The sequence below is a fragment of the Sphaerodactylus townsendi genome, linkage group LG12, assembly GCF_021028975.2.
Source record: "Sphaerodactylus townsendi isolate TG3544 linkage group LG12, MPM_Stown_v2.3, whole genome shotgun sequence".
NCBI lineage: Eukaryota > Metazoa > Chordata > Lepidosauria > Squamata > Sphaerodactylidae > Sphaerodactylus > Sphaerodactylus townsendi.
The window spans coordinates 22,027,109-22,049,415 of record NC_059436.1 but is presented as its reverse complement, the minus strand read 5'-3'; the positions used below and the strand labels follow the sequence as shown (position 1 = coordinate 22,049,415).

General features: G+C 51.4%; 1 protein-coding gene across 1 annotated transcript; it reads right to left on the bottom strand.

Moving 5' to 3' along the window:
* Positions 1-729: 729 nt before the first annotated feature.
* Positions 730-22,227, bottom strand: LOC125442046. The gene is made up of 16 exons (XM_048513149.1): positions 22,183-22,227; positions 21,015-21,155; positions 20,625-20,873; positions 19,643-19,843; positions 18,695-18,862; positions 18,396-18,542; positions 17,205-17,384; positions 16,043-16,256; positions 15,542-15,625; positions 15,020-15,142; positions 14,129-14,283; positions 12,484-12,570; positions 11,185-11,331; positions 10,606-10,788; positions 9,970-10,091; positions 730-1,023 (listed from the first exon to the last, which is right to left on the bottom strand). The coding sequence occupies exons 1-16, from the start codon at positions 22,225-22,227 to the stop codon at positions 786-788; spliced, it is 2,484 nt and encodes an 827-aa protein (XP_048369106.1). The 3' UTR covers positions 730-785.
* Between the last annotated feature and the right edge of the window lie 80 nt (positions 22,228-22,307).

Below are 22,307 nucleotides of genomic sequence, written 5' to 3'. Positions count from 1 at the left end.
ATCAGTGGCCATCAGCCATGACTGAAGAGAACCTCTACACCCAGAGGCAGTTAACCTCTGAAATACCAGTCACTGGAGGCAACATCAGGGGAGGGCATTGGCCTCTATGCTCTGTTTGTCCGCCCTCCAGGGCATCTGGTTGGCCACTGTGTGAGATAGGATGCTGGCCTAGATACACCATGGGTTTGACCCAGTAAAGCTGTTGGAGCAAATGTTCCTCTTCTCTCCATCCTTTTGATATGCAGTCAGGACTTCCAACTCTGGGTTGGGAAATACCTGGAGCTTTGGGGGTGGAGCCTGAAGAGGGCGGGGTTTAGGGAGGGGAGGGAGGGACTTCAATGGGGAATGAATGCCACAAGCCTTCCCTTCCAAAGCAGCCATTTTCTCCAGGTGAACTGATCTCTGCTGCCCGGAGACCTGTTGTAATAGTGGGTAATCTCCAGCCACCTGGAGTCTGGCAACCTCCAGCGTGGCATAGTGGTTAAGAGCAGGTGCACTCTAATCTGGAGAACCCAGTTTGATTCCCTACTCTGCCACTTGAGCTGTGGAGGCTTATCTGGTGAACTAGATTAGCCTGTGCACTCCAGCACATGCCAGCTGGGTGACCTTGGGCTAGTCACAGCTCTTCGGAGCCCTCTCAGCCCCACCCACCTCACAGGGTGTTTGCTGTGGAGGGGGGAAGGGAAAGGAGATTGGAAGCCCCTTTGAGGCTCCTCACAGGAGAGAAAGGGGGGATATAAATCCAAATTCTTTCTTCTTCAAACCCTAGATATGCTCCATGGGGCTCATTCCGGCCTCTCTCCGCTGTTGGGTCCGCTCCCTTCCAGCTGTTCCATCTCCCGCAACAGAGAGTCCTTCTCCACGCTGATCTCCTCTGGCTCACCGAATGTCTGATCCTCATAAGCCGCCTGCTTTGGAACACGTTGCTCCTTCTCGAGGACTTTTGTCAGTTTCTGGGCCAATCCCTCCAGCCTGTCTTCCGCAGCTTTGGGGATGGAGTGTGGGCAGCTTCCGGCCACTGAGCTAAGTCAACGAAAACATAAACCAGACCTCAGCGGCTGAAGCACAACCTCTTTTCTCCACTTGAGAGAGGAAAGAGGCTGAGCTGGGAAGACCTCAGTTCCAGGTCATTTATGTCCCTCTGCATCGAGCACACATTGTCTTCAGAGTTGATTCTCGGTGATGCACATGTTTCCTCCCCTCTTTGGCAGTCACCCCCCCCGCCCCCCGCCTTCAGATCGGCAAATCGCTGTCTCCATAGAAACAGTTGGGACCTTTGCAGAGGAAGTGGAGATCGGCAATGGTAGCCCGGCGCTCAGGTTTTCGCTCCCGCCCACCTTCCCCAGCCCACTTTATGGCAGTTGCTCCCACTTTTACAGCCACCAGAAGGATCAGAAGAACTTGTAAAAAATTCACAGCACAGAAAAAGGCAACCTCCCCAAATGGGGTTTACACAGAAACAATGAAGGGTGGGGGCCGGGGGGCAGACAAAAAACTTGGCTAGGGATGCTTTGCAGGTGGAGAATTCCTGTGCAAACAAAAATCCACAAGAAAAACCCACTACAAAGCAAATGCCGTGGGGGAAGTAAAGCATGCCTAAATGGCCCAAGTCTGGCCCTGATCAGGGGCTCACCACTGTCTGGCTACTGTTTCCTCTTCTTCAGCCCCCTCCCCACAACCAGGGGTGTATCTATAGCAGTGGTGGCGAACCTATGGCATGGGTGCCAGAGGTGGCACTCAGAGCCCTCTCTGTGGGCACGTGCAAACAGAGTGCCCCCCCCTGTAGTAGTGCACTGCCGTTAGTGCCGTGGTAAACGTTGGGGCGCCAGCAGGACCTGCTGATGCTGCGATTAGCATGCGCACCTCCTCATCCCCATGAGTCCGCGGGTCATGAACTGTCTGGCTCAATCACCGGGCGCAGGGGACAATGGTCTTGCCCCGGGTGAGGATTGAGCTTTCCAGACGGTCGCTCCTCTCCATATACGTAGCAGATGAGATCATGCATCACATGATGGAGACTTCGCTAAGGAACGGACCTCGGTCTCCAGCTGCTGGCGATCTCCAGATGTTATCTCAGCGTGCCGTCTACGTTCTTAAGCTGACCCAGCGTGGGTCGACTACAAGCTGGTGCGAAACCGGAATCCTCGAACCTCCACCCTGCTCACGATAAGCTGGGAAGGGGCAGCGATACCGAAGTCCGCTGAATCGGCGCATCCAGGGACCACCGTTTGGTGTCGCCTGTCCTCTGGATCGGCGCGTCAGAAGGTTCTGGCGATCCTAGGACGCTCGTCGGCCGAACACCGGTGAGTATGGGGAGCTTGCAAAAGCGGGGCTTATGACAAGCTTGCGTTGGCGAACTGGCGTTAACGAAATCACGGTCCCGTAAAGAGGAGCTGCGCAAAATTGGTTGAGGAGATTGAAGCTCAGTGTCCATGGTGCCCAGAGGGGACGGTGAATCTGGGACTGGGAAACGCTCGAGCACTCTTACGCGCACAGAGTACCAGCGGCGCCGATATTAAGCTGCTACTGACGTGGAGACAATGTTTTATTAGCCATCAGCCTGCAGACCCTCGGCTCTCCCTTGCTGTGGCCGTATCGCTTCGATCTTTTCACCTTCAATTTCAACCCGAATTTTCTCTATCCACTAAATTACGGCCTGTCTCCTTCTACCCAGCTCCTTCACCCATTTCAAACTCTCCCGCGTGGCTCAACCTCCTGCTCCGCCTTCATTTCGAAACCACTGCACCTCCGTCAGCGCCAAGTAATGGCGGGTTTCAAACGCCAGAGCGTGATAGCCACGATCTGCAGAAGAAAACCTGGCGGAGAATGCCGATATTAACGCATTGTGCCGTCCACTCCGAATGCGATGGGGAGGATGGCATGGATTCGTGAGGTTGTCGGTACCGCCCTGAGCTATAACATCCTTACCCGAGCTCCATAAGCACAATGCGGGGACGTGAGAGTCCACTAACCCCTACGTGAGAGGCATGCTGGAGGCCATCGCAGGAACCACCTAATGGTCCCAGATGACTGGAGACCACCTTACATGCTCCTGAGCCCTGCACAATTTATTGGTCTGGAAATTGAGTTCCGCCAACAGTGCTTCAACAGGCAACCACCTCTGGCGGCCTACGCCGGCTCAACTGCGGTTTGATGCTTTTGCCAATCCCAGCGATCGAGATTGTCCTGCCTGAGGCCGCCGCCGATTAAGCCTCTGGAGATTAGCTATAAGGCATTTATCAAAGTCCCCAATGCCCGATAGCCAACCCAGAGTTTCTCCTCCATCCGGCAAAACCCAAAGAGCCTATGCTGGTGGCCAGACGGGCTCAGGAGCTCAGAGGCGGGTAGATGGCGAGGGAGGCCCAAAGCGAGAGCTCCTCATGTACCGCCAAGGCTTCCATGGAGTGCCGCGAATCCGCGAAGACTAGGCATCTGAACTGGCCGACATGCTTAAGGCTTGCGGGACATTGGGTCCCTCGCCCACCAAGCTAGCCTCCTAAGCCGCCTCTCCACCCGGGGAGACAGTCTCAGGATGACTGCTAACTTCGCGGCAGACCGGACACTTCGAAGGGAGTGTAGGCAGCCGGTGGGGGGGGGGGGGGGCCTACGACCCGATGGAGGAGGGTCCTCCCCAGGAAGACCACCCTAAAACCCGGTTGCTTACGTTGCCAGAAGGACTTCCATTGGAGAAAGCGACTGCCGATGGGAAACTCCCAGCCAGGCGTCTCAACCAGGACCAAGGAGGAGAGTACTAGAGCAAACCAAGCGTAGAGGCCCTGCCAAAACCACCCTCATTGGCATCTGCGCATGCACCCAGCCCATCTCCTTTAAGTTCCCCACTACGGTTCTTATTAAGCCCCAACCCGGTGGCGAGCCCATCCCTACCCGGGACAATTGGGCTAGTGCTGCCAAAACTCTGCAGCTGAACAGGGACTGTTCGCCGTCCCGGAGTGATGGAGCTCCAGCACCAGGCCATCCACCTCCAGGTCTGGACAAACATCCCACAGGAGCTGCCGGGAGCCAGCTGCGCTCAGCTATTCTCTTGCTTATGTCGCTGCCCGCTGCCGACCCAATAAAGAATACGAGCCCCAACGCAGCCAACATGGCAATACACCACCGTCGCGGCGGTTGGAGACACCCTATCGGGGAGCTCCAGTCATCTGGGCTTCGCCATGAAGGATGTAAGTTCAAAGGGCCTGGTGGACACGGCTGATGTTACCGTCATCAGAGCAGCGAATTGTGATCCCGGTGGCCGACCGAGGCTTTACCCGCTTTATCTGGGGGGGTGGGGGGGGGGAGCAAACAGCGAACCCGAACATCCGCCAGCTCACGGTCAACAACCCAGGACTTCCGGCTGACAGCTCACAGTCCGCCCATCGTTCTAGATATCCATGTCAATCTCTGGGGAAAGAGACCTCATGAGGTCAGGTTAAACGACTCTGGTCTGGGATGGGTAAAACCGTCCGCGGATCATTGATTTCAATCGTTGCCTTCAGCCGTCCACCGGATCAGTGATTTCCAATCGTGCCTTCCGAAGTGCCTCTAATTCCCACGAAATCTGTTTCCTCTCCCCTCCCCTTTTCCCTTCTGTTTTTTTTCGACCAGTAAAATGCGGGAGGGCCAATTGGCTGACTAGCCCTCCCTGGATTAAAAAATCTGGGCCGAATCCTGATACACTTGGCACTGTCAGGACAGGCCCCAGTTTAAAAGGGCTACGCCATTATGCCGCTAATACCCAAACCCGTTTGGGTTATGGCTGCCAGCGCCTAGCAACTTTATCGGTGTTACCGGTAAGGCCAGGCTCCATGCTTCGCCCATAAGGAAGCGATGCGGCGACGAATTCCCAAGATAATTCGATCGCAAAATTTAGCACCATCCAACTGCATTTAGCCACCAAGGTCGCGGTAAGTGCAACTCCCTTGCAAAGAAACCCCCTTCCTTTTCTCCCTTTATTGTGTGCGAATTTGCCTCTGTGCCTGATTGCTTCATTCCCCGGATACCCATCCCCCCCCCAAAGGTGCTTAAAGAGCCTTTGTGTTGCTGATTAAGCATGCATACCCACAATCCCAGGACTCGCCGTTCCCTCCCCTCGAGGCTGGGACCCACCGCCTTGGCGCCCTGATGGCTCTGACCCGAATTCCCACCAGGTGCATACTACCTCCTGCCCTCTGTCAAACAGCTAAGAAGAGGGTGTGGTAGGCCCCCCAGGGCGGAGTGTTAAAAGCAACTTCACGAGGCTGCAAAACAAGCCTTCTTCCCTTCCCATATTAATCTAAACACTAACACAAGTCCCAATCTCTCCCATGCATGCAGCTCTGGGAGCTGAGCCTGGCCAGACCTGACCCCAGTAACCTGGGAAGGGGTGTGGAACTCAGTCCCTCGCCCACCACAGGTTCCCGTGGGCTCCGATTACCATGCATGACAGGCCAGCCCGTGGAATGGCTGGGAGAAGCTCCAACCCCATCCCGAGGAGATGGGCAGCATCTCTCTAGAGGATCCGCCCAGCGATCCCAGCAGGAGCATGCGTGTAGCGCCAAAGACCGAGCTGACCTGGGAGGCGTCAAGGCGACCACCAGCCAGGCCCCTAAGCTGCTGCTGCAAAGCCACCCAGACACCGAGAACCTCTGTGCCGCTCTCTTTGCGATCATCACCGCAACTCAGCGACCACCATCCTTTGCCTGCTCTGCTGCCTCCTGCCGATGGCGATCGGCCACCCTGGCAGCTTTCACCAGACCAACATCTGGGGCCGGTTGCGCTGCCCGCTGCCAGCGTCTCATCTGCCACCAGGGCCGGTACCCACAGAGGCCGAGAGGGAGCCTGCGGGCTCCTGCCTGCTCCCCGTCTGCAAGCACCCGGAGACTTCCCTGGCGAGGGTCTGGGCTGAGAGCCCTTCATGAATGCCTCATCCATCCAGATACTCTATGGCCGACTGGGGACCCGTCGTCCAAACCCTCCCGGCTGGCGCTCTCTCCCTTGTCACCAGACTGTGGCTAACCCGCGGTCCTAGCACCTGCGCCCGCATCACCCGGCGCCCAGCAGGAACCGACCGGGCCCGATGCGTCGGCTCGGCCAGTTGGAACTACACACATGGAGGACATTCCCCGTGTTGAGGAAGCATCCTGCTCCCCAGGGGCTGGTTCTGGACCACCTGGGGGAGGGGCGGATTTAACCATCCCATGACTCCCTGCGAACTCTTGCTGCCTCAGTCGCCTCACCATTGTCCTACCCCAGGCTCCACCCGAGGGAGCCGGACGCCTGCTTTGCTCCGGCCTGCCTTTCGACCCCTCCTGTGGGCGGCGGGCCATCCCTCTCCAGCCGAGTTAGGTCTCCCTCGCCCAACTTCCCTAGTGGGGTCCCGGACCGCTTCCTGTGCTAAGACTATTGGCGGCTGGCCTGTGCCTCTTGAGATCCATCAACTCCTACCTCCACCAGCTTCTGGATGCCCTGGCCTCCGAAAGCAGCAGGAACAGTCAAGCTTAACCCTAGACAATCGCGGCCAGCTTATTGATTATTTGTTGCTGTTACATCCTGCAGGTTGTCAGAATGTACATAATATGTGTTGCTTTAATCTTTCTGATAATTCCCAGTTGATCCACATGAAAGTGCGTGAAGCTGCAAAGGGTTGTATCTAATCTGGAAGTATGATGTTTTGCCCCTTATTGGTGGTCCAGCCTCTCTAGGGCAGCTGGCTGCCGGGAGGATGGTTGAAGTGCTATTGTACAGCTGTCTGCATTGGTTTAATTATTGTGCCTTGTTATGGGATCTTGTTTGCGTTCAATGCGTGTCTAATATTGCCTGTAACGTGGTGTAAAGAAGCCTAAAGCATTTCCCTTACCCTTGGCCGGTTCTAATGTTGCACAAGCAGCTTGGTCAACTTGACCAAGCGGGCGGAGGAGCATAAGCGCTTAAATGCGCCCTTAGCGTTTGACCCCAGCTTTCTAAAATGTAAAAAAAAGGAGGGAGATGTAGTAGTGCACTGCAGGCCAGCAGTGCCAGTGGTAAACGTTGGGCATGCTAACGGACCTGCTGACCTTGCGGTCGCGTCAAGCACCCCCACTCCCTCATCCCCCCCATGAGTCCCTTGGTCATGAATTTGTCTGAAGCTAATCACCCGAGGCTTGGGACAATGGTCTTGCCTACCCAGGTGAGGGATTAGGCTCGGACGCTAAACTCTCTCATAGAAGTCAGCCAGATGAGATCATGCATCACACTTGATGATCTCCGACCTCCAGCTCTCCGGAACTCCCCCAGTCCTCCTCCTGCACGCCCCTTGGCCAATAGGTAACAATGCAAGCAAAGGTGCCGGGAACCGACGGAGCGGAGACTTCGCTAGGAACACGGACCTCGGTCTTCCCGCTGGCGATCTTCCACTGAGATGTTACGCCATCTCTCAGCGTCGTCCTGGCTTCTTTAGCGCTTGACCCAGCGTTGAGTCGACTACACCCCCCCCACATCTAGGTTGGCCTGGGCTGCTGGGCTCGATTATTAGCATGAAACCCAAGACCCAGTTTTGGGGAAGCAGTGTAGGTAACTCAGTTAAGCCTGTTAAATCCCACTGATTGTCATCACGAAGAACTAAAAGCGTGATCCTTTACCTTGGGAGGAAGCTGGGTTGCTGGCAATGGGATCTCTGCTTCTGAGAAAGCCCTCTCCTAGGGTTGTGATTCACCCATTGGAAGAGTTGCATGGTTGTTTCAAAGCAAAGCCATCAACTGCCACCAAGCCTACTCCTGAGTAACGCACGCCTCGGAGCCCACCATTTTTTCTAAACTAAAACCTCAGTATTCAGGTTAAATTGCCAAGTTGGCACTTTGCGATAAATAAGTGGGTTTTGGGTTGCCATTTTAGCACTTCCGGGTCACCGAAAGGTTTTGCCATCCTGGGGGGCGAATCTGGGAAAACTGGGCGAGGACAAAATCTGAGTTTGGTGCCCCACCCACCCCAAGTGCATATGATTGGTACCCTCCCCCACGTTTTTTGCACCGGCTCGCGAAACACCTCCCACCACCAGCAAAACATACATGGCTTTCTTTCTCCCACCAACTCTCTTTCCTAATTAGGTTCACTCACACCAACCCTATGAGGTGGGTTGTTGGCCTGAGAAACAGCTTCGAAGCCAGTGCAGTGGGGTAACTTTTAAGCATGTAAATCTCTCTGGGGTCACCCCATCTGTGAAGGCTTTCACCAAGCGAGCTTATCAGCATCCTCTCTCACAAATGCCTCCTACCCCAGCAAAACAGGCATGGCTCTCTCCCCACCTCACTTTCCTAATTATTGTCCTCTCACACCAACTCCTGAGAGGTAGGCTGCTAGCCTGGAGAAACAACTCCAAGCTTTCTCAGTGCAAGAGAATTAACTTTCAAGCATGTAAATCTCTCACAAGTCACCCCTATCTGTGAAGTGCTTCTACCAAGCAAACATCAACATCCTCTCTCACCAAATCACCTCCTACCCCCAGCAAAACAGGCATGGCTCTCCCCACCACTTTTCCTAATTGTGTCCTCACACCAACTCCTATGAGGTGGGCTGCTAGCCTGAGAAACAGTCTCCAAGCCAGTTACCCAAGAGGAATTAACTTTTAAGCAATGTAAATCTCTCACACAAGTCACCCCCCCATCTGAAGGGTTTACCAAGCAAACATCAGCATCTCTCTTCACAAACCACCTCCTACAACTGTGCAAACAGGTGTGGCTCTCTCCCACCACTTTCCTAATTGTGTCCCTCACACCTCAACCCTATAGAGGTGGTAGGCTGCTAGGCCTGAGAGCAACAGTCCAAACCAGTTGCATGGGGGTTAACTTTTAAGCATGTGAAATCTCTCTACAAATTACCCCATCTGAAGGTTTTACCAGTAACATCAGTCATCCTCTCTCACAAATCACTCCCTCTACCTCCAACAAAACAGGTTTATATGGCTCTCCCACCACTTTTCCTAATTATTGTCCTCCACACCAACCTCTATGAGGGTAGGCTAAGCTAGCCTGAGAAACAGCTCCAAGCCAGTGCATGGGGGGTTAACTTTAAGCATGTAAATCTCTCTGGGAGTCACCCCCCATCTGAAGGTTTACCAAGCAAAAGCGTCAGCATCATCTTCAGTTCCCTGCTGCTGCTCTCTGGAGCTCCCTGCTCAACACGCCTCTTTTCCTGTGCCTAGCCCAAGGCTGCCGGAGAAGGCTTCAGAGAAATCACCACACTAAGTGGAGTGAATAAGGCATGCTGGTTAGGAGGGAGGCAGTATGAGCTCCCAGTCCTGCTCCACAGAACCCAGTGGGACTTCTCCTCCCCGCCCCTGGACTTACTCCGAGCCACCCGGTACAAGAGTGGTGAGGGCTTCCCGACTGAGCACTGGGAGCAGTCAGCTGCTTCAGTGCCTGCTGGGAGCTTTGCTTGCAATCCCTCCCTCTGTGGGAGGATGTTTTGGCTTCCCGTGACCCGACTCAATCGATCGCCCGAGGGGACAAGGGTGCCATGTCCCTAGGCAGGAACGCCAGTGGCCATCACTGATCTATAGAAAGGAAGCACTGAAATTGCACTCCCCTCAAATCCAACAGGTCTCCCCCATCTTGAAACCAGGTCTACCATCACCAGGTCTACCATCACTTTCACTCATGGGTAACCAGCTCTCTGGAGGGCTGGTTTTTCCCCCCATTAAGAAGTTTTAGGTAGATCCCAGCTTCCTCAAGGCTACGGACTAATTACTTTCAACTGTAAACATCTATTTGGAGGGCTGGTCTACCAGCTGTTAAGGAGGGTTGGTAGGTCAACCCATTGCTTCTTAACGGGAGGCCCCGGCTACTCAGAGCTGACGGTGGCTTCCCTTGCTTGTGCAGAGGGGGCACCCCTATAAGCAAAGTAGTGCCAGGAATCATGCCCTGGCACCCTCCCTAAATAATAATGGGTTGCCCACAACACACTCTTGGTGTAGAGAAAAGCGGGGTATAAAAACCAGGTCTCAGTCCCACTTCTCACCTCATTGCCGAGGTCTTCTGGCCCTTAGAGAAGATGCAGGAATGATACTCTGCTTTCTTTTCAGACACTTTGCTTTTGAGCAGGTCCTCCAGTTCTGGGTGCAGCAGGGTGCCCGTGTGCCGCTTTGGTGCCAGGTGCCAGGTGTACAAAAGAAGGAAAGGTGAGGATTCATGAGGGCAGGTGGCCAGGGGTATCATCATGCCAGCCAAGCAGGGTTGCCTCACTAGATGGGAAAATTCCTAAAGATTTGGGGGTGAAGCCTGGAGAAGATGAGTTTTATAGCGGGTGTCAAACTTCAGCTGACCCTCAGATGTTCATGAACTACAATTCCCATCAGCTCCTTGCCAGTACATAGCCAGTAACCATGTTGGAAGGGACTGATGGAGTAATTCAGAAGTTCATGAATGGTATCTGGAAGAATATGAGTTTGACACACCTAACAAGAAGGAGGGAGCCCAGTAGGGTATAAATGCCATAGTGTGCTACCCCTAGAGCAGCCATTTTCCCCAGGGGAAGTGATCGCTGTGTCATAATTCTGGGAGATGCCCAGGCCGCGAGTCAGACTGTTTCTTGACAATGATTTTTGTGCCACCTTGAAACTAGAAAGGCGTGCTTGGAAGTGTCTTGAGGAATTACCTCCTCAGAAGTCTTCAGCTCAGCACCAAAGAGGTCCGAGAGGAGATTGATTTTCTCATCTGCAATCTCCTCGCCCTTCAAGAAAGCCTCGCTCACAACCCTCGCGGCAGATTTACTGTCTTCCAGAACTGCTGACGTCTGGAGCCGAAGAGAGAACATTTCACCCAGGCAGGCCTTCAGCGCCTGAGAGGCCAAGAGAAAGGGGATCATCATTACGTGCATAAATAATACAAGGTATGCCTTTAAAAAACAAAACAAAAAGCAGGAGTGCACACTTTGGCCTGAGACAGCAAAGGCAAAATAAGAAGTCTTGAAAGGAGCAGCCAGGGGTGGTTGTGCGTGGATTTTGCCACTTTTATTGAGAGCTTACAAGGCTGCAGGTGAGGATAACCGGGATGGGCAGACTCACCCAGATCCGATTAGAAAAACCGTGCCAAACTAGCAGCAGAGTTCTTCAGGATTTGTCTTCATCAAGAGCAGGCCTAGCAGGCAGAACGTAGCTCGGTCCTGGACTCTGTGGGTAATATACGGAACTTCCAGCACCAAAGGCTGACAGCACAGGTGCTCCTATATACACACCTGATAAAAGAGTCTCCGGAAGGCTGGGCTGGAATCTTGGCCGAAGTCTCCGGAGGCGAAGTGAGCCAGGCAGTGCACCAGAAGCAGGACGAAGCTGCCCACGCAGCTCAGGCACTTCCGCAGAATGAAGAGTTTGCTGCTGGGAGACTGCAGAGGAGAAAGACCGAAAGTCTCTGTGAGGGACTGGTGCAGAAATGGAGCGCTGCTGTATCAGTCCTCTGCCTCCTTCTCTATCCCCTTCTAACTTTTCGGCCTGGTGTCTTCTGCCTGTGGTGTTCCAAAGAAGCCGCCCTTGGCAGGATGGGGAAGGGGGAGGGGCTTTGAAGAAGAAGAAGAGTTTGGATTTATATCCCCCTTTTCTCTCCTGTAAGGAGACTTAAGGTGGCTTTCAGCTCCTTTCCTTCCTCTCCCCGCAACTGACACTCTTGTTGGTGGGTGGGGCTGAGAGAGTTCAGAGAGAACTGTGATTAGCCCAAGGTCACCCAGCAGGAATGTAGGAGTGCGGAAACACATCTGGTTCACCAGATAAGCCTCTGCCACTTAGGTGGAGGAGTGGGGAATCAAGCCTGGTTCTCTAGATTAGAATCCAGCTGCTCTTAACCACTACACCACACTGGCGTGTAGAAGGTCTCAGATTCAATTCCAGGTTCTCCACTTTAACAAAAAACCAGGTAAGAGGTGATGTGAAGGACCCCCACCTGAGATGCTGCAGAGGTGCTGCCAAGTCTGGGTAAAGGAGTCTGCAACCTGCGGCTCTCCAGATGTTCATGGACTACAATTCCCATCAGCCCCTGCCACCATGGCCAATTGGCCAATTGGCCATGGTGGCAGGGGCTGATGGGAATTGTAGTCCATGAACATCTGGAGAGCCGCAGGTTGCAGACCCCTAAATACTGAGATCGATAGACTAAGAGCCTGATTCACTATCAGGAAGCTGTATGTGAGATTCGGCAAGCAGAGACAGGACTGAGCTATACTGACAAATGGTCTCTCTTGCGACAAGGAAGCTTCATATCTTTTCATGTCTATGCAATCCACTGCATCTTAATTTGAGGCATTTCTTTCTTTCTTTCTTTCTTCTCTTGACTTTTGGAACTTATTTTGTATGCAAAAGGTCCCAAATTCAATGTCTGGCAACTCCAGTTGAAATATCTCAAGTGTCAAGAAAAGCTCCAATGCCTTAACATTTTGTCCCTGCTGGAGCGTGCTCAGTAAGCTAACCACCTGCTTCGGTGCTCTTACAGTCATATTATGGTCCTTGCCTTTAATGTGATGGATGTTCCAAGTAACACAACATACCTGGTAATAGAAAGTGTTCCGGAAGGCATTTCCAGGTGCGTTCATAGGAGGAATGCTGGAGGCGATGCATAATTCAATTTCTGGAGCCTTACAAGGAAAAAAAGAGAAGAAATATCACTGCAGATCTAGAAGGCCGGAGGGTGGCGAATTCTCTTGGGAGCTGCCATGATAGTCAGGAATCAGGAAACACCCCCCCCCCCACACACAACCCTTTGGTTTTGTCTATCCATTAATTAATTACTGCAATGAAAATCTCAGCCAAGACAATGACAGTGTTTGAGGCTCCAAGCAGACAATTTGGAACCCTGCAGAATAATGGAAACTTACGGAAAAGCGTGTCCATGTGTTGGGAGGTGGCGAAGACACCACCAGCCTCCCATATGGCCAAGCCCACTAGGCCCAGAGGTGTCACAGAGGCACCTTGTAAAGGTTCTCACACAAGCCAGCTGACAAATGGCAGCTGACCCTTTACGAATCAAAGAGCCACTAACAGCAGGCCCTCTGCAACCAGCTGCAGGACTATCAACTGTTGGGAGCAGTGGTGGGATCCAAAAATTTTAGTAACAGGTTCCCATGGTGGTGGGATTCAAACTGTGGCGTAGCACCAATGGGGTTGGGTGGGGCACGGCGGGGACGTGGCCGGGCATTCCGTGGGCGGGGCATTCCTGTGGCAAGGACGCAGCTGCTGCGCCGGTCCTTGGGCGGGAAACAAATGCATGCAGGCACAGGCTGCCTCGCACACCAGTGCACCTCCTGCAGGACTGCTTCAAGTTCTGTGCGCTACTGCTGAGAGGAGGGGCGTAACTAAGACAAAAATCACGTGGCAAAATCACCAATTAGTAACCCCCTCTCGGCACACACAAATAATTAGTAACCTACTCTCGGGAACCTGTGAGAACCTGCTGGATCCCACCTCTGGTTGGGAGGCTCCACTCTAGGATGGGGAAGAGGAATGAAGGGGGAAAAATTCATCAGAAGGTCCTACTGGTCCCTCACTGGTTTGATCTCACCCCATAGGGCTTATGGATAGAGGGAGGCCACTGGGCTTGCTCCAGACCTGGCTAAGACCCTTTAAAGGTTGAGGGAGAAGGTTGGTGGGATCTCTGGCTGGGAATGGTCTGGAGCAGATCACCCAGGATCCTATGCCGAGGGTTGAGAGTAAAGAAGCAAAAGACTGTGACGGGAGGTAGATGTAAACTGGAAGTGAGAGGAAAGGTGAGCCCTTCCTCAGCAATGGAATTTTCACTCAAATCTTTGTTTTCCTTATTGCTGGCATCCCTAAAGGGGGGGAAAAATGCACAGTTGCATGAGCCTAACGGGATGCTTTTCTATTTTAATTTTTGTTTGTTTGTTTCTCACTTTGGGAACATTTCACCAAGAAGCAGGTTCCAAACCTTCTATTTAATGAAATCGGATGACTAAAACCGTGCTGCATGGGAGCAACCCAAGTTGATGTAAAAACTAATGCAAATCAATGTATTTTCAGATTTTACTCTGAAAAGAAGAGATTGTAGCTTCTCTGTGTGTTTTCAAATTGAAGCAGTGATGTTTCAGGATATTTGTAGGTTTTGCTGGGTGCTGTATTGGTTGTTCTATGTCCCACTCTGGAATAGTTTTTGGGATCTCGCCCTTTTTGAACCCTTACCTCAATCAGTGGCCTGAGAAACTGCAAGATGACAATGCCATATTGGTAGATCACAAACTCCTTGGCAGAAAGGCTTGGTGGGTCCAGCGGTCTGAGTTCTCCTGGCCCGGGGTCCATCTGAATGTTCATTATATCCTGGAAAGAATTTACAGCATCTGCAAGGAAGAGGAACATTAGTCAGATTCACTTTGGCTGATGACTTATGTGAAGGGACTGTAATTGTTTTTAATGGTTTAATGATATATCCTGCGGTGCAGTCCATTTTCTGCTCTCACGACGCACACGAAGCAACACAATTAGAAAACAAAAATAAAAAAGTTGGGCTCAAATGCAGCAATGCAGATGGCCAAAGCACAATTTCACCCACTTGGAAGCTCAAAGGGTTTGATCAGACCGAGACAAAAATAATAATGAGCACCAAAGCACATCTGGTTCACCAGATAAGCCTCTGCCACTTAGGTGGTCTGAATGTGGTCTGAATGACTACACTAATGTGGTCTGAATGACTACACTAAATTGACCTGATCAGGAAGACAATTTTCACTCTTATACAAGATATATCCCTACTTATATGACATATATTAATACTTCTTGTTGCAGCGAGAAGGACTGGAGCCCTTTTATGGTTAACAACAGCAGAGATTATCAGGGTGCTGAGTTCTTTGCCACCTAACTGGACATGCAGGTTAGTGTAGAGCAGTCAAAGTTACACAAATCCTTTGTTACCCGTCTCATTTAGGAGAGGGAGCGTGCATGAGATAGGCCAACTTCTCAGTTGCAAGGACAACTGTGAAATGTTTAGGCTCCTTCCGAAACATAAGCAACTGTCCGTGGTACTGAATTCAAATCTCTGAGGACCAGAGAAGTGCCACTCAGGGCAAAGGAAATTACCGTTTTCTGGACAGTGGGGGTCTAGCAATCCAGCCGCAATAGCACACCTTTGGATTTGGACATTCATGTCTTTCAGAAGAGTAAGGAGCTGGGAAGATTTCGGACCACCGGCTCCATCAGCATCTACAGAAATGGGAACAACATACACATGTATTGCTGGAAGATTTGTCTTGTCAACAGAGATTGAGGTAGGAAGGCAAACACATAGCTGAGCTGGCGTCAGTTCAGTTCTCTGTGCGTATCTATGAAAAAGTCACATGCAGTATCAAAAGGAGGGGCTGTGGCTTAATGGTAGAGCCTCTGCTTGGCATGCAGAACGTCACAGGTTCAATCCCTGGCATCTCCAGCTTAAAAAAGGATCAGGTCACAGGTGATGTGGATGATCTCAGCCAAAGAGCCTGGAGAGCCAGCCCCTGTTAGACTAGAGTAGACATGAATGATCTTAATGGATCAAGGGTCTAACGTAGCTTTTTGTGTTCATGTGTTCAGATGACGTGGAAGGAATCAATTTGGAGGCCGTACCGGACAGAAAGGGTCTGATCTGAGGATTCAGGAGCACAATTCTTGATGCCACCAGTAGTTCTGCCTGTCTGAAGATTCTTAAGCCTGTGAGAGAGCAGAACAAAGCCTATTAGCGTTACGCTAAGTGAAGAACAGTAGATGCGTTTGATGTCTTTGCCACTTTTCCTGTTTGAGATGCTGGCTTCAGTGGGAGAGAAACAAGGAAATGGCAGCGCCTGGCACGAGCCCTCCGTGGTGCACCCGTGAAACTAGGTTGCCATGATCCACGTAATGCCATGAAATGCCATGACCACGTAAACTAACCTTCTGACACAAGACAAACAACCGCCAGCTTCCACCACAACCACTGTCTGCTCCCACATTTACAGCATCTGAATGGGCACCACTGTGGACTGATTTGAGTTTGGACCCCATAACAGCACCCAAAAGCCCATGAATGATTCTTCTCCCCAAAAGCAGCAAGAGCCAGTGGTCTTTGGATCTAGTGCCCATGAGACCTACTCTGTGCCAAGAGGGAGACAACTTTGTCCTCGGCCAGATCAGGTTGTCTTCGCTGCTGTAAAGAGGCAGCCTTGGTGGTCAGGGAAGTTCGACTTTTACGACGAGCGCCTTTCTTCTTTTTCTCCTTCTCTGCCTTTCCTCTGAGTTTGCCCACATCTTGCCGAAATGTCTTGTCCAGGAAAGTCACAGTCTCGTCATGTTCTCTCATTAGCATCTAACAAGAATAAGAATTAAATGTTTTGAAGCATAGCGCTTCTGCTCTCAGACCTGGCCTCCTGGAATCTTGGGGGAAAGGAATCATGGAATCATAGAGTTGGAAGAGACCCCAAGGGCTATCAAGTCCAACCCCCTGCCATGCAGGAACACACAATCAAAGTCTTGAAGCTCCACCAGCATTAATTAATTCATTATTAATTATGCCGGTGGACAGCCATTTCTGCTGCTGTGCAGGAACGGCCTCCATGTCAGATGCTTGGGAGGGCTTTTGCCAGCAGGCCCATTTGTGGGAGCAGCAGTGGCGTAGGAGGTTAAGAGCTCGTGTATCTAATCTGGAGGAACCGGGTTTGATTCCCAGCTCTGCCGCTTGAGCTGTGGAGGCTTATCTGGGGAATTCAGATTAGCCTGTACACTCCCACACACGCCAGCTGGGTGACCTTGGGCTAGTCACAGCTTCTCGGAGCTCTCTCAGCCCCACCCACCTCACAGGGTGTTTGTTGTGAGGGGGGAAGGGCAAGGAGATTGTAAGCCCCTTTGAGTCTCCTGCAGGAGAGAAAGGGGGGATATAAATCCAAACTCACTCTTCTTCCCTCAGGCATCTGGCTGGCTGAGAGGCAGCATGGTGTAATGGTTAAGAGCAGGTGTCTGTTGTGGGACGAGGAAGGGAAGGAGTTTGTAAGCTGCCTTGAGACTCCTTGCAGGAGAGAAAAATCCAAACTTTTCTTTTGTGTAAGAGGGGAAGCTGGACTAGATGCTGGACTAGATGGACCATCAGCCTTAGCCAGCTTGGCTGCTCTTGTGTAGTTGCCTTCATCCTGGTGACTAGGAACAGCCACGGGATCCTAAATGCCTCTCAGAACTGAGCTTTCCGCAATGTACCTAAACCCTTCCACAGACCAAATTCCTTTCCTGCATCTTTTCAGAGCAAACAGTACACTCGCCTCACCTGCATCGTGTATCTCTGGACTTCTCCTCTTTCCAGCTGATCCTGCAGTTTAGCTTGTTCCGCAGATACCTGTCCCCGGTATGACTCTTCCAGCTCTTCCAAACGCATTTCTTGGGAAACCTCGGCTCCCTCCCTTCTTATCCTTTCTTTATCTTCTTTTCCTGACAGAGAACTTTTAAACTGGAGGAATGAAAAGACATGAAAGTGGTAGCTATCCCTTCCTGAACACTGTTTTAATGGGCAGACTTCTACTGTTTGAAGGCCTGTCATGCACAGGACGGGGCAGAGCCATTTTCTGTTGCCCCAGAAAGTCAGACCAGAAAAAAAGGGGGCTGAAATTAAAATAAGTAAAATAAATTAGGAAGAACTTTATGACAGCTCTTGCTGTCCTTAGTGGAACAGGCTTCCTCGAGAGGTAGTGAGCTCTTCTTCTTTAGAGGTTTTGAAGGTGTATGGGAGGGGGGAGATGGTACCCAGAGAAAACTCCTTCTCCAGATGACTAGATGGCCAGGTGACCCCATGTCCCTATAAGCCAGGGGTCCGCAACCTGCGGCTCTCCAGATGTTCATAGACTACAATTCCCATCAGCCCCTGCCACCAGGGAATTGTAGTCCATGAACATCTGGAGAGCCGCAGGTTGCAGACCCCTGCTATAGGCCGTATGCCTCTGTTTGAAGCAGAGGCTAGATGGCCATGCTGATTCTGTGAATTTAGCCAGATCATGAGAGGGAGGGGCAGAAAGGGATGAGTCAGTTCTCAGCTCCTGTGGCCCTTTCTTACATTTTCTGAGTAGTGCCAATCGCCACTTTGGGGGCAGGAAGGAATTTTCCTCCAGGCCAGATTGGCCACAGATCCTGGCAGGGTTTTTTCACCATCTTCTGAGCATGGGGCTCACTGGGAGTATGTGTACGTGGGTTCGGGGGAGCAGTTGTGAATTTCCTGCACAGGAAAAACTGTGACTTCTCCCTGATGTTCCTATACAGTGTTATTTTGTTGACTTCCTATTGTGGTGAAATTTATATTTAGTCACTCTCTACAAGACAATTAGAGGGAGAAAAGCTCAGCTTTTTAGAAGGTGTTTAAAATTAAAGTAGGCATCTCCCCGCCCCCCCCCCCCCCCGCCAACATAAATCTGACTATGTGTCATGGTGGGCTCACTGCAAAAGGATGAATTTCTTGCCATGGTCTTACCTGGAATTTACCTGCACAAGTTGAAGAGCTCTTCTCTGGTCCTTGGTCTTGTGGCAACAAGATTCCCAGCTGCTCTTTCAGCTCTTGGGTTTTCTGCTGCCTGAATTCTCGCAATTCGTGGATTATCTGGTCAGCATCATCCAGATGCTGTAACATAAACACCACATGAAGTTAGATGGGGACAAAAATGAAAAGTCTGGCTTTAGACACCACTTTTCTCTCCTGTTAGGAGATTCAAGGCAGTTGACAAACTCCTGTCCCTTCCACTCCGTTCCTTAAGAGCCCAGCTGTGCTGTCACCTGATGTGAGGTGATTGCCTTCAACACCTGGGCCACCTCCTGATACTGTTGCTCTCTCAGCTGCAACATCTGCACAGTTTGCTTCAGCTCCAGCAGGAGGCACTCACACCCCCTTTTCTCCTTCAACAGCTGTAAGATAGCTTTCAAATCATCATCCACCAACGGGCCCTGAAACACAGCAAAGCAAGGACGTAACAGCACCACTCTATTCTGTATGGGTCAGACCTCACCTGGAACACTGTGCCTAGTTCTGGGGCTACAACAGAAACGGTCTTGGTTCATGTGGAAATCAGTCCAGGATTTATAGATGTTGCATATATATGCCGAGTCTCATCAGATGATCTTGCTCATTTATTTACAATACTTTTAGCCCATTTTTCTCCAAAGAGGACAAGGTGAGTTAAAACCATACTAAAACAGAGATTAAAACTGATACCAATAATTAATATCTAATAATAACTGATACCAATAATTAGTATCTAATCTGGAGGAACCAGGTTTGATTCCCAGCTCTGCCACCTGAGCTGTGGAGGCTTATCTGGGGAATTCAGATTAGCCTGTACACTCCCACATATGCCAGCTGGGTGACCTTAGGCTAGTCACAACTTCTAGGAGCTCTCTCAGCCCCACCCACCTCACAGGGTGTTTGTTGTGAGGGGGGAAGGGCAAGGAGATTGTAAGCCCCTTTGAGTCTCCTGTAGGAGAGAAAGGGGGGATCTAAATCCAAACTCCTCCTCCTCCTCTTCTCCTCCTCCTCCTTCTCCTTCTCCTCCTCCTCCTTCCCCTCCTCCCTCCTCCTCCTCCTCCCTCCTCCCCCCTCCCCCCTCCTCCCCCCTCCTCCTCCTCCTCCTCATAAAATAACATGAAACATGAAGAAATATCTAAGTCAGCAGCAAAATTAGCTAGAGCCCTCCCTAGGTGATCTGTATGAAGAAACCAAGCTCTTACTTCCACAGGGAGGTCTTCTGGGTGACTTTCTTCACCTGGAGGGTTAACATCTGTTCCTTGGAGCCGAAGGCCACCATCCAAGATTAGTACTGCTTGCCGCAGATGTCTTTGAGTCAAGAGGTTATACGCCACATGTGGAGCAGGGGGGTTGGGCACCAGCTTCTCAGCCTCCCGAATTGCATCTGCTTCTTTGGCCTGCAGCTGGGGAGAGCAAACATGTTTGGAGTGGGGTAGAAACATTGTCCCAGCTGTTTAACCCTACTCACAGGAGAGCCCTTGCTTGAGCAAGATTTAACATCACACCCTTGGTGGTCCTCAGAGGCAGAAACAGAGGGCTGGATCCGGCAGCTAGATTATGCTCCTGTTTGTCATACCAGGTCAAATCTGCCCAACATACACTCCTGCTATGCCCTAAGCACAAAGAAACCAGAGCCAAACATTCCCGGTGCTTTCCTCTGCTCTTGGATGACAGAGATCCTTTTGTGAAAATCTCACACTTATTGAACAGCTCTGATCCTGTGTTAAAAGAAGTGATAGCAAACTTCTTGCAAGAGATCATGCTCTGTTAAAACATCTGAAGTCTGCTTTGCTCTACTAGATGCATTTTTTGTTTGTTTTATTTGAATTACTCTTGAATTATGCCAGTAAAGGCTTCTTGTTGTTGCTGTGTTTGTATAGGGGACCTCCAAGGAACACCAGGGGCATGTTGCAGAGGCAGGCAATGGGAAGACACCTTTGAGATTCCCTTGCCTTGAAAGTCCTGCAGGGTCATTGTGACTCCATAGCACTCACCCCCAAGACCCTCTGTCTGCCTGGCTCATTCCCACCTCTCCAGGGAAGGTCATTTCCTGCCACCTGCTTCCAGAAATCTTTTAACTGACCCTAGGACTTCCAGCATGCAAAGCTGATGTTCTGCTAAGAAGGGTCCTACGCAGGTGAATCCCAGCCTTTGGGCCCAGCAAGCGTATGGTTGTTTCTGTACCTTCTCGTCTATCTGTGCTTGAAGCTCCGTTTGGACCATTGTTTGCAGCTGCCTCAGTTCAGCCTCGTTCCCTTCTTTGAGTTGAACCAGCAAGTCCCCTCCCGTGTGATGCTCTTGGACAAAAGCCATAACTCTCTCCACCTGCTGCTTTTCAGACCCCTGGGCCACGTCGTGGGCTACCGTTTCTCCTGTGCTTCTGTAACCAAGGTGGTCCAGAGCCTGCAATACGTTTTCAGGGAATGTACACTTCTGAGACACAAATCAGAGAAAGCATATCAGTGGAACTGCGGTGTCTCCACTGGAAGAGAGGCTCCTGGTCAAAGCAAGGGAAATCCAAGAAAGCAGGCAAAGCTGAAGGAATAAGGCAGGGGAATAAGGACGGAGAGGTACCTGGAGGTGGTTGTATGCGTCCAAAACTCGGTATACCCTCATTTGCTTCAAAGCTTCTTGCTTCACTATCTTGACAGATGTGGCTTGCACTATATGGACCACTGAGCCCTCATCGAAGCTGGTCCCCACAGCTTGAGCTTTCTATTGAGTGAAAGAGAAAAGCTGTTAACAGGAAGCTCCGTAAATGTGGATATCAGGGAGAATCCCAGGTGAGGCTCACCAAAGCTGAGGCCTGGAGCCTGCCAATTCTGCTCTTTGGAAAGTGGAGGGTGTGATGAGGGGAGACAATTCAGACCAGGAAGGAAGTAGTTCCAAAGAAGGCATAAAGAAGAAGAAGAGTTTGGATTTATACCCCCATCTTTCTCTCCTGTAAGGAGACTCAAGGTGGCCTACAAGCTCCTTTCCCTTCCTCTCCCCACAACAGACACCTGCTGAGGTGGGTGGGGCTGAAAGAGTTCAGAGAGAACTGTGACTAGTCCAAGGTCACCCAGCAGGAATGTAGGAGTGCAGAAACACATCTGTGTCCAGCAAATGGTTTCAGTTTGGGGAAGCTGTGTGGGGAGGGAACTTGCAGGGGAATATAGCTGCTGGTTTGCTTGGGAATTCTCAGATCTGGCGATGCCAGGCATGTCTCTCAATCAATTGCAACTCTCAATCAATAAGCAGATTATGCTAACTCTTGAAACTGCATTATTGGGAACAACCCAGGGAAGAGAGGGTGAGCCCTGGAGGACTGGAAAATCAGCAAGTGGATGGGGGAAGGACAGAAAGCTGGGTAGTCCAAGAGAAGAAGGTAGGCAGGTGGAGAGGGAGGTATGAGTGGGCAGGGCACAATGGCAAGCAGAGGAAGGGAAGGCACAGTCTCCGACCACCAAAACCGGCCCTGATCTGCACAGTGGAGAGGTCCAAAGCAGAGGCATATCTAGGGAAAATGGAGCCGGGTGCAAAATCTGAGTTCCCTTCCCCCACATATGTGTAGCCGCCCTTCCCCACCATGACCAAACAACCTTTTTTTGCACCAGGTCTTGAAGTCAGTGTATGGACGGGGGGGGGGGGGGGGGGGGGATTGTGTGTATGTGTGGGTGGGTGATTTCCACCCTCCACCCCGTGCGCCTAAATGGCTGCAGCCTAGGAACATTTGACCCCATATGGTCCAGAGGATGCTCACGCTCTCTTGCTGGACAACATCGGCACCCAAGGGGGAGTCTGCCATTTGCAAACTGGCCCTGAGCAACTCCAAGGACTGCAAAATTTCTTCCAGAGAAAATAAGACGCCATCCTGGAGGGTGAACG